This window comes from Centruroides vittatus, unplaced genomic scaffold (assembly GCF_030686945.1).
Source record: "Centruroides vittatus isolate TY-2023 unplaced genomic scaffold, ASM3068694v2 scaffold_211, whole genome shotgun sequence".
Lineage (NCBI taxonomy): Eukaryota > Metazoa > Arthropoda > Arachnida > Scorpiones > Buthidae > Centruroides > Centruroides vittatus.
In genome coordinates, this window is record NW_027122687.1 from 386694 (window position 1) to 399890 (window position 13197).

Sequence of the window (13197 nt, forward strand, 5' to 3'; positions counted from 1 at the left end):
TATACTCTGCACTCTCGAAAACCTCTTAACTTACATTTTTTGCTTGCTGGTAACCTGGTATTATGTAAAGTTAATTCGACCAGAAGTAGTGGTTATCCTCCTCCCGTAAGAGAGAATGGTCAACGACTACTCTCTAATACTGGTTTACTATTAATATTTGGAAAGTGCTCCGTGTTGGATAAGATGTAATGGCTCCGCAAGTGATAAAAGTTGCTACGCTTAACGTTCGAAAGTCTTGATAAAGGACTCGTTTAAATAAAAAAAAAATTTTGTAAGAATGCAAAAATAATTGCTTTTATATGATCCTGTAAAAAACTGGTAAAACCACGTTGAAAAATTAAAGCTCAGCAAAAACATCTATGTAAAGGAAACTTTTGAAAGTTGTGGCATAAGCATACTGGAAGCAGATTTGACAGTAAAACTCAAAAAGAAAATAAAGAACACATTACACAGACTATAACTACAAGAAACTTTAAATAAAGCAATGTCGCGATCCGGAGGGAGAGGAGGGAGTGGAGGGAGAGGAGGAGCAGGCCACTTCCTCCTCTCCCTCCACTAAGCTGCATAGGTTGTTAGTAGGGTTTGCACTTCACTCATTTTTCGCCTTAGCCCCCCTCAAGCTTTTAGTGTTGTGTGCTACTCGGCTATGGCTTCTCAGTGCACGGCCTCCGAGCAGAGTATTATTATGGATGATAATTTTGAAGAATCATTTACGACTCCTGAAGACTGTATCATTCACGAGGCGGGTGAGCTCCTAGGTGGGATCTTAGGTCTCTTGCCAGAAAATAATGTCAATTACATTACTAAGCCGCAAAGGATGGCAGTACGGGAGAAAGTAACTAAACTTTTTGGATGTGTTAACCAATTGCTTGGCATTGTTAAGGAAGCCAGAAACAATCGTACTTTTCAACCCACTACTACTGCTTCTAACCAATTATCTTATTCAGAGGTCCTTACGACCAACTTAAAACAAAGCAAGACGACATCTGTTATTCAGAAAACTTTGAACAACAAAATTGACAAAGAAGGCTTGGGGGCAACCATGCGGTGCTAGTATACCCTAGGCAAACAGAGAATGGGTCCAGGATAAATATGGATGAAGTAGCTAAAACAATCAAACAAAGGGTTGAACCCCATCGTATTGGAGTACAGGTAAAGTCTGTCGTTAAAATTAAAGGAGAAGGAATATGCGTTCGAGTGAAGAATACTAAGGATTGTCAACTATTGACTAACGCAATTCGAGCCTTACCCTAGGTAGCTGATAAAATCGAATGCAAACAGGCAGAGGGCAGAAAACCGCGCTTAATTTTTCTTAATGTCCCTGATTCTATCTCAGCAGAAGAAATACCTGAGACACTATTTGAGCAAAATGATGTTTGGGGTCAAATAAGAAGAGAAGAATTACTACAAGACTGTAAAGTTTGGACAATTATACATAGGGAAAGAGTGAAAGAAAATTGCGGTCACGTTGTTCTCTCGGTAACTCCTAAGATCCGTCAAGTAATATTAAACAGTAAGTACTGTACGTCTCTCTGGGTTGGGCCAGTGTACGTGTAGATGACTTTGTACCGCTAATTAGATGTTACAACTGTTGCGGTTATAATCACATGGCCCGTGACTGCAATAACAGGCTTACTTGCAGCCAATGTGGAAGAGAGCATAAATATACAGATTGCACGAGGAAACACAAAACACCATCATGCATTAATTGTAAAGAACACAACGAGAATCAACCTACTAATAAACACATTACTGAAGATCATAATGCCTTTAATGCACAATGTCAGATCACTCAGAGATTAAAGCAACAAAGTATCAAACAAACAGACTATGGCATATAACAATATAACTCCTTCCACTCACACTGGTATCGTCTCCTCCAACACTGCTAATAGTTGCCTTACGAATAACGTCAACATAACTCAGATAAATCTGCAGATATGCAAAGCTGCTTATTCTTTATTGCTGAAAACTGCGGAAGATTGGAATTCCGATATACTGTTAATCCAAGAACCGTACCTGGTGAACAACAGTATTGTCTGGTTCGGGAAATGGAGGAAGTATCCTCCAAAAGACTATACAACCCGTATTACTACCGGTATTTTGGTACGTAACAAGAATCTTAACACTCAGTTTTGCCCTACTTGCAGTACTGAGAGGGTTACTACCATCCTGCTAACTTTCGATAATGGCGTCTTGTACCTCTCCTCTGCCTACTGCTCTCCTAATGATCAGCTCGAGAACCTTATCAATGATCTTGACAATATAAACAACTCTATTGGTCATCACCCATGGCTTATTGGGGGTGATTTAAACGCCAAATCTACAATTTGGCACAGTCCGTTTGGTGACCCCAGAGGACACCTTGTAGAAGAATTTATGGCCAAAAACTCTCTTACTTCTAGGAACACCAGTAACCTTCCAACTTATTTCACTGATAGAGGCAAAAGTTGGGTATACGTTTGTCTCACCAATTCTTTTTCCCACCATTTAATTACCTTCTGTGAAACTTCTGACACCATTACTGCCAGTGATCACCGGTATATCCGGTGGAATCTCCAGAATATCCGGACTAGCAACACTAACACTGAGGCCAAATACCACACAGATTGGCATCAGTACCAAGATGTGTTCAGGGACATCTGGTTGAAGGCTAACGCTTATAAAGTGGACATCAATAAATTAGTGGACACCTATTCTAACTCCATTCTCCAAGCTTACCACAAGACAACCACTAGTACTGCTAGCAAAAAGAAGGGGGCACCTTGGAGGAACAAGGACCTGGAGGTGTTAAGGCAGCAGGTGAGGGCTAACCTTAAGTGCCTCCAAAGGTCCCGGGACCCCATTAACAGAGAAGACACCAGGAATAAATATAGGCAATCTCTGAACAACTACAAAACGCAAATTAATAAGGCTCGGACACAGGCCTGGAGGGCCTTCTGTACTAAAATGGGCAATCTTTCTGTTTGGTCGGATCCTTATTACATAGTATGTAAACCAAGAAAGAACACTAGTATCCCAATTAACCTTTGCAAAGACAATGGGGATCATACTACAACTTATAAAGAAACTATGGAACACCTTATGGACGTCCATTTTCCATTGGATGATGCCTCTAATGACACTCCCAGACAAAAAGACATCAGAAATAACATGAATGTCCTCCCTGAAACAGATGACGATGTTCCCTTTTCATATAACGAGATGTACAGGGCAGTCAAATCTTTAAAAAACAAAAAGTCTCCTGGACTTGATGGTATTACGCCTCTAATGCTCAAACATGCATTCAATGCCGTCCCTACAGCCCTAGTATACATCTATAATAAGTGCCTACAGCAAGGGGTCTTCCCAAATAGTTGGAAGCATGCAGACATCAAATTTATCCCTAAAAGGGACAACGAAAACATTAAGAAGGCTGACCAACTTAGACCCATCAGCCTCCTTTCCGTTCCAGGGAAGGTTTTGGACGGCCTCATTATCAAAAGGATTAATCATTTTCTCAATACTAATAACCTCCTAAATAAACAACAATAGTTAACTTTTATTTTAATTAGTCAATTCTCTAGCTGTCTTTGGTAGTTGAATTATTTTCAACTGTATTTATCGGATTAGTACACTTAAGTACTCTAGATTATTTTAATTGTATTTAGGGTGACCAACCTCAAGACGTGTTTAGTATTTAGGTGACCAACCTCAAGAGGTGTTTTGTATTTACGGTGACCTCCTTAAGAGGTGGCCACCTCCTCAAGAGCCCAATATACAGAAAACCCTCCGGTTGACACGAAGATAAAATTGGAGAATGAAGACTAACACAACTATATAATGACGAAAAACAAGGCATAAAAAGATCAATAATTAATTAATAAATACAATTAAAATAATCTAGAGTACTTAAGTCTACTAATCCATTATATACAGTTGAAAATAATTCAACTACCAAAGACAGCTAGAGAATTGACTAATTAAAATAAAAGTTAACTATTTAACCTTATTTAACCTAAAACAACAAAATTTAACCCCAAATAAAGCTTAAGTACTGAAAACCCATTTCAAAAAAAAAAGAAAAAAAAACAGTTAGAAAAGACCGTTACTACAGCGGGAAAGGCCGTTACAAAGCTCATTATATTTAAAAATATACACGAACTAAGTATAATTTAAACTAGTGTAACACGTAGGAAACTTAACAGAACTTTACCAAAATCACCCCGTCCTAGAAAAGGACCCCCTATTTGTGCTCCCAATTCCTGCCCCCTAACCTTAGGTCCCCACCCTTTTAATCTACCAAAGTTACAAAATTAAAACCCCTCTAACTGCTCCCCTAATTAACCTATCAAAACAATTAATGTGTCCTACGAACCAGCAAACAAAGTCCTTTCTAACGGTGTACCGCACTTGAACCGATATCCAAAATATCCGCTGAAATTACGATCCAAAACAGGAGCTCAGATTGCCACGGCCTCCTATAGCGAACATCTCCAACACTCTCTTATACACAATATTCATATATTCTCAATAATTTTATATATTCGTTTTTCTATAAATAAGAGAAAATAAATTCCACATTACTCTGAATACATATTTTATTTTAAAATTTGTTAAATGGTTACTTCTCTTTAATTATAAATACATTATAAAATGTACCTTATGTATAGTATATTTTATACTTAGTTACTATAATTTAAAATTTATACTTTTATATATTTTGAAAGCAGTAAATGTTAATATTAATTAATTAATATATCAAATTATAGTGTATAAAGTTTAATGTATTCAAAGCTGCAGCTTACATTGTATATAAGAAATAATGTTTATTCAAAATTCTTGTTAAAAATTACATTTAAAAAGTGTAACCTGCTTATCCTAATCTCCACGAAACTTCTATATATTCATATTCAAAACTATCATTTTCATTTACACATATGCGAATGAAACCTGTTTCAGAAATAGTGTTCATGCTATAGCTACTTACTTTAAATTTTAACAAAAAAGCAATTACTCATAAATACGTCCCCAGTACTGATACATAACGATATAGAAAAATATTCAATTCAGTAGTATATTAAGTAAATGTAAACTGTGTAAAATACTGATCACTAAACAAGAAACTGAAAGAAAAAAATTATAAAAAGTTTTATAGAAATTGAACATAATGATAATATATTTATCTTTCTATGTTATTTATTGCCAAAAACTATAAATTCATTAAATCTAAATAACGTCTTGCAATAACGTCTTTTTAAGCTTCTATTTAATGTACGTTTATAATTAAAAGTAAAATAAGCATGATAAAGAGTTATTAAAATAATCTACTTCAAAGTTAAACAAACTGAAAACAAATTATTTATCAGAATATTTAAGTTGTCACGGAGAAAATTACAAAGGGCGATTTTTCCAGGAACGGAATGTACTTTATTGAATTCAGTAAAATGGCGAGAATAACTCAAATGCAGAACATAAAAGACTATAAAATTATATATCTCAATTTTTTATAAGTTTGAAGGTAAACAACTTGCTTGCTGGAAATTGCGTGACTCGATTAATTATTTCCGTACTATAAGCACTGTGTCTGAAATCACCATATTTGTGTTTTATTCTGTATCCTCACATTCCTCCTCACTTCTCTGTTTAACTCAGTAAGAGTGGAATTAAGAAACAGCACTCAACAGACATTCATTTCGACGGTCACTTAGCCTTTATTCTGTCGAAATGGCATTCAGAAACAAACGACAAACAGGTGAGTGTTCAATGAGTTGAAATTGATCTAGTAGTAGTCTCTTTAATCAGAAAATTTGACGGTAGACTGCCTCACACCTTAACAGGTCTACCGTCAAATTTTCGGATTAAAGAGACTACTACTAAATCAACATATAATACAACTACCATAGAAAATTTAATGAGTAGAAATTGAGCATCTCAAAAGTGAGTGCGAAATGAATGGGACGCGAATTATATTTTATATTAAACAATTTTATTTTAATTTTGTAAGACACAAGAATATAAAACGAAACTGTCATGTGTTAGATTTTCATTGATCTAAGTTACATATAAAGACAAAATATGTTAGGTTTATATTTGTTATGATGATTTATTTCAGATTAAACATGTATAGAAATATATACGATAATTTATTAAATTGAAAGTCCAAGCATGTATAATCGTAAACATTTACTATTAGAATATTTCTGAAATAAATATATTTAAATACTTTTTACTGTTATATTTATATACTTTTTACTGGAAACGTTTTCATTATGATTATAAAATGTTTTATTTATTAGTTTAATACACGTAAATTTAATTTATAATGAACATCTGAACAATAACAGCAATAAGAAATAAATATATTTACTAAAATAACGCTTTAGAATAATAAAAAAAGCTTTAAAATTTTAAATTAGTATAATTTTTAGACACTTGTACTGTACACGTCATAGCAACCACACAGGAAATCGGCGTGTCGTAAAAAACAAAACCTGTCACGTGACGTCAGAAGTACGCGCTTTAACCGAGATTTGTTTACATTTTCATTTCTTTTATTTTTTCAACATAAAATAACAAAATATAAAAATAAATTTGTAAAATTTCAGGCACCTAGGACAATAAGCACATAAAAGCATTAATTTTTACAAAAACAATCAAAAAATAAAAAATAGTCATTTCTAATACGCTCAACTCATTATGATAAGAGACAAGACATGTAAAATATGTTTATATAAAGCAAAAACACACTTATTTGTATAAAATAATGTCAATAAACATTTAAATTAACTAATAACGTTAAAAATAGAATTTTAAAACGTTTTGTGAGAAGCCGTGGGTAAAGAAATATTATTTCCCTACCACTTAATCGACGACGGTCTGGTAAAGACCACTCACTACGTCACTGGATTTCTTTTATAGAATATTAGAGACGGGAATCGTAAGATATGCCTCCTGTCAGGATTGACACCAGCTAGGAAAATATTCGCGCCCTAACTCACGATGTTAGGATTATAATAACATATTTCTTTTTACTGGAACTTTACTAGAAGAAAGGCTATAGTAGGAGGTTGTAGATTCTTCAATATGTATTCGTTTCGTATATTAGTCATTAAAACAACCAAGTTAAAAACAAATCATAAAAATTTAATGAAATAAGAAGGAAATACAAACAAAACCAACTAATCATAATATCTATCCTAATTACTTATCTCTATAAAACGAGAGAGAGAGAAAGAGAGAGAAAGTTCACAATATAATATATATATAATACCTCTATATGGTTAATATAAGTCTTCCTTATTATGGGATGAGACACATTCATCCAAGGCTTGGACTTGTAACCTGGTACGTTAATTTATATGTTAAGCGGAAGTATCAAAACCAAAAGAGATCAGGCACAAATTTAAAGATATAGACGAGCTGATAAATCCGCCCAGAATTTAGTGCGTAAAACCCTTTTATATTCGAGTTTATCTTCAATGATGAGTTGAACATTTGTCATCCGATCAAGATGAGGTTAGGTCGAAAGTTAGTCATAGGAAGTGATAAACTTTTCTAAAGGAAGTAAATTGATGGGAAAGGAAACTGTATTCCCTTATTTTCTAAAAAACTGAAAAACTGTATAATCTTTGTGATAAAATATTACATTGTTCTGATAAATTATAAAAATAAATGAATCCTAAATTCAGATTCTCACAGTCTGTTTACAATTTCACTGGGATAATGTAGCTCCAAAAATGGGTGACTTTTCTCGACAAAATTTGCAGGCTAAATCGAGCCCAATTCGATCTGTTGTTTGTTTTTTGTTTCAAATATATCACAGATTACGATTGTCAACTTTAAAATATCATGAAACTTTATAAATTATTAAATGCCAAATTTCAAAAGAACCAAAACGAAATATATATATATATATTTATAAAACCCGATTAATTTGAGATATATATTATTTACAAATATGTATATTCTGTCAAATAATAAAACGCTGCAGCTTTCTAAACGCCGATTGGCTCGGAAATGAGAAGTTGCCGATGGGCTTAGCCGTTCGGTTTAGTCGTTTACATTGTTCAAAATCTATGTTATAACGCATTTTGCTTTAGATATAACGCATATTTTATTCGTTAGAAACACCAGTTCTAGTGTTTCTAACGAGAAAAATGAAATTGTTTACTCGAACACCTATTTGCCAACTCCACAAAATTCAGATTTTATGCTCGAACTGTTATAATTGATCTCTGCAAATGAAAGTTTCGATAATGTATATCAAAGTCATTTAAGCTAAAAAGCACTTTACAAAATTTTACAACCAATTATATACAACAAAATTTCCAGTAGATTTTCCAAAGGTTTCGCGGTAAAAATTACGGATGCGAAGTGATAACAGAAACCTTATTTGTTGCAATAAAATGAGTCAATGTAGATAAAATCCGATCCGTGCTGAAATCACCACAAACTCTATTTCACAGGTGAATAAAGCGAGGCAAACAAATCTAAAATCGCTACCTATAATGAACATCTGAATTTCTCCACCTTACAACGCTGACCTTGGCGATTTCGCCAGAGAAATTTCAGCAGCAAAGAGTTAATAATGATTAAACGAATCAGAGTAACAACGAATTTTTATAAATCATCAAGAAAAATTGTATATTTTGACTTATTTCTTTAAGTTTTGTTGGTAAGATTTCATTCTCGAGTAATAATTAACAATTCAATATTCTCCAGAAAAAACTTTCCCTAACAATTTTGCAGCTGGAAGTGATGGCGTTTAGCCAAACGCGTTTATTTCACAGACGTAAAAATTAAATTTTTTACCCAGACGCCACGTCATTTGTAATTAGCCATTTTTAATTAAATTCACGAGTAAGCAACGAGTTTAAATAAAATCTTGAACAGACGTGTTTTATAACTAAACTGCGTAAGTTAAGGTTAGAGTGAAGCTCGAAACAAACGTTACCAAACGAATAGTGTCTTCTAAAACGTAAGTACACTTTATCTTAAATATTTTAATACTATTTCATGTTTACAATATTATTAAAATATTATTAGTTAAAAACTTTTATCTTAAATCAGTAAACTAGTTCTTTATTTATTACTTAACTTTCAGTAAAGTGTTGCATTTTATACATAAAATTGCTTTTAATAAAATAAATAATATTAATTTTAAGACACTTATCTCGTGCACTTTTGCACTATATGCAATTTTGCAAAAAACCGAGCCTACCTGTCAGTAGTACACGGAACAGTGCACGAGTAGTTCGAAAAAATTCAGGAATTTTTTTTCGCAGGATGCTTCGTCGTCATTCGGACGTCTCCATTGTGGTCTCAACCGAACCGTCGATGAGTACGATTAAAAAGACCCTCTCACTGCCAATAGGATAGAATGCGTCAAAAATAAAAAAACAAAACAATTATATAATTATAATAATAAAGTATGCTATTTTATAAATTATGTTTCTTTGAAATTCCTAAAAGTTTTAAAAAAATCAATTAATCCAAAAATATTGATTCCAGATGACCATGGCGTGCGATTGTGTAAGGCGAGCAGTTTCTTTTGCTTTTTCTCGTGTTGGATATCACATCGGATGTCATCCACTGAAGTACACCATAATACCCTTTCTGATATCTTTAATGCTTTCGACGGGATTTAAAGAATTGGAATTAGTCAAAAGTATAGAATATCTCTTTACCCCAATCCACGCCAGATCCAGAACTGAGAGAAATGCCGTCGAATCGCTGTTTCCATCACATTTTTCAAAAGAATTCGACTATTTAAGAATGTCCAGATTCGGAAGCTATGCCCTTGTTATTGCTACTGCCAAATACAACGATTCTATGCTGGACGAATCGGTAATGGATGATTTATATGAAATGGATAAAACAATTAGAAATATCAGTTTTAGCTGGAAAAACACAACAATCACTTATGAAAGAATTTGCGCCAAGACAATTTACGATGAATGCTTTAGAAACTACGCTTTGTCTTTAAGAGGGAAAGTGAAAAGCATTAAATTGGGAAGATACAAAATCAAGTAAGATAATTTATATAAAACTTTCCGTCTATTTTAATATTTAAAAGAACGTTTCACATATAAGAAATTATTAAAATTCCAATTATCTCTAAATAAACAGTTTAAAATGATTTTAGTAAATATTAAAATGTCGATCTTTAACCAGATACAAAATACGTTATATAATTTAATTATGTAATACTTATAATGTATGGGTTAATCAGTGTCTTCATTTAGTGTAAATTCATCATATAAAATCTGACTTTGGTTTGTCGCTTGAAGTAGCAGAGAAAAGAATTCAGCTAAAAAATACAAAAAACATATTAACTAAACAATCTATAAATATTAAATCTATTATTTCCGTATTATTCTATTTCTTTCATTTTTAAACTAGCCAATTCATTTATATAGATGTACAGTTTCCAGGTATCGTCGTTTGTATTCCATCACTTGTTTTATGTACTTATTGTTGGAATGCTGTATTAAATTCAATCACTTTAATTTTTTTTAATTAGATTGGCTTTTTTCACAACAAACATTATCTAGGTTTATGACGTATAATTTTTATCGTGGCATGTTTTAAATTTTACATATGCATTTCGGGCATCTTTAGTAGCATCTTTGCTCCTCTTCAGTAATATGAGAGGATTACAATTCGAAACCACCGGTACCAAACCTTAAGACGTGAAGTAAATTATAAGTGAAGTACACTTCGTATGTTATTCTGAGAAATATCCAATATACTACTTTATAAAAATTAGTACCTTTCAAATAAACAACTGTAAATTATTGTGTTCACGTTAAGAAATGAATATTAGTAAACAACTAATATTAACTTGTTAGTTGTTCATCATTCGCCCGAAATTCATATGTAAAATTTGAAACATGCCACGATAAAAATTATACGTCGTTAAACCGACATAATGTTTGCTGTGAAAAAATCAATAAAAAAGATTAAAGTGATTGAAGATGATAATTGTTTTATGTATTAATTAGGTTTACATTTGTATCTGCAGGTTTATGTCGGTCACACTTCACTTCTCTCCCTCTCAACTTTCCTTTATTTCTTCTTTTTTATATGACATGAATTCTCATTAAACGACAAGGATGTCCTTCAATATATTTTAAACCTATCGCTATTATCTTTTTAATTTTCAAATTTAAACTGGTTTTGTCATGCAATGTGAACGACGAAATAAATTGAATTCGTTTCCTGCTAGCGAAACACGACATAATAATAAATTAATTATTTAAAAATATCAGAAATTAAAAATCAAACACTAATATTAGACGTGATGTTAGTCTAGTGTCCAAATAACTCCAATTTCCTTTTAGTAAGTAGTGTGGAGAAATGAGGTCCATCACAGTTCGATTTGCGCATAAAGACAAAAACAGTTTAGTTAAACTAGTTAAGTAACGCTGTATCACCGTTTAGTCGGAACGAAGCTGCTCGCACCTTCATTTTCTAGATTATCAGGGAAAAACGAAACACAGAATCATTCGTTTTCAACAATATATTTGATTTCTATTGGATCATTTAAATATACAAATATAAGGTCAGAATAAGCCATTAATTAATTGCTATGCTAACGTTTCACGAAATTCTGACTATCACTACGGGCCTTGGACTTACAGATTGACTCGTAGCGATCTTTATTGTAACTCTTTAAAAATACTGAGTCAGTTATTTTCTTCACTCGACTCAATGTAACATAGGTAAGACCGATAGCTATCTCTTTTCTTCCTATATCTATTTTGATTTTTGAAAGAGTTACAGTGGCGTAGGGTGGGTGTCAGCCGCCCGGGGCGAAGGAAAATTTCTCCGTCTCCTTAAAATTTCGCCCTCTTAAATAAAATAGGGGAATTCCTACAAGTCAGTACAGACGGTGTTGTCAGTCGCTACAATGAGCAAGATGTCATTATTATACATTTATTTAAAGAAAGGGGATTCCTTAATTTCGTCACAGAATAAGTAATGAAAAATTCCGTGCTCATTTCAATCGGTCCGTATCGTAGGTGCGACAAAAATATGAAATGAAATGGTTTAAATTTTTACAAGATAATATTATTATTTATTGTAAAAAATGCCGCCCTCTAAAAGTGCCGCCCGGGGCGGGCCGTCTTTGCCGCCCCCACTACGCTACGCCACTGAAGAGTTAATCCCTGTGATTTATGTATAGTCATCGAGTATGCTAAGGTAAAATGAAACTGTCTACGAGATCGAAATATACTGCCATCGTTCGAAGAGCGTATTATCGGGATTATTGGAAACAGATTACCATAGATGAAAGTCCCTGATAGCTATCGAATTCCACTAAAATAAACAGTGTTTGTTGTTGGAGGGCGAGCATAAGGAGCGTATATAATGTAGCGTATACTTCCTAGTGAACTATTGACGAGACCTCCTTGCACCCATAAGTTGACTCTCAGCAGGATTCTGGCATTAACTGAGAGATTCAAATACTCGGAGAGACCAACAGCTGAGTCATCTTTGGACGAAGGCAGGGATATATTGGAGTGTTTTCAGATGCTATATAAGCAACAGGGCATCCAGTTGACTGCAAGTAGTCTTCCTTGCTTTAACTTGCTCGTTTGTTGGATGTAGCTCTACTGTCGTTTGGAACTGATTGAGTTAATCTCTGGATAAATATGCTCGATTTCTTGTCGTCAGAATGTTCAGATCTGCATCAGAGAAATCATCCGAAGCTAGATGTTGTAAGACATCTGTGAAGGAACTATCTGTGCTATTTTGTCTATGAGAATTACTAAGTACAATGAACTTCTCAAAAGAATCACATACGAATGTAATGATATATGTAATGGTCATAAATTTCACTATTCTTCCTGTCGTTAGTACGAAATTTTGATCTCTAAATAGAGAAGCTGCACATGTGATTTCATTACATTGTAAAAAACACTCGAGTAGACAGGAGTATCTTTAACAGGATTCCGGAAGCTGACGAATATCACCAAACAAATAGATAAGGAATCCACCAAACGGCTCATCTTCCTCGAGTTTTATCTCCTTCAATCTTCTCTCGATCATGTAAAGCATTCTTGCACCAATCATTGACATTTCATCGATGATGATGAATTTGAGCGACTTCATCTCAATCTGGAATCTCTGTACACAGTGGCGTGCCGTGACATTTGATGATAGGGAAGCTGTGTTTCTGTAAGAAGCCGACTTCCAAGGGCAATCAATTAA

General features: G+C 33.5%; 1 protein-coding gene across 1 annotated transcript in view; it reads left to right on the plus strand.

The window, feature by feature from the left end:
* Positions 1-8895: 8895 nt before the first annotated feature.
* Positions 8896-13197, plus strand: part of LOC136987471 (patched domain-containing protein 3-like) — a 31405-nt gene continuing 27103 nt past the window's right edge. Inside the window, exons 1-2 of the mRNA XM_067285206.1 lie at positions 8896-8959; positions 9493-10010. Of these exons, the coding sequence (XP_067141307.1) occupies positions 9493-10010 (518 nt within the window). The 5' untranslated portion in view covers positions 8896-8959. The remainder of the gene's footprint in view (positions 8960-9492; positions 10011-13197) is intronic.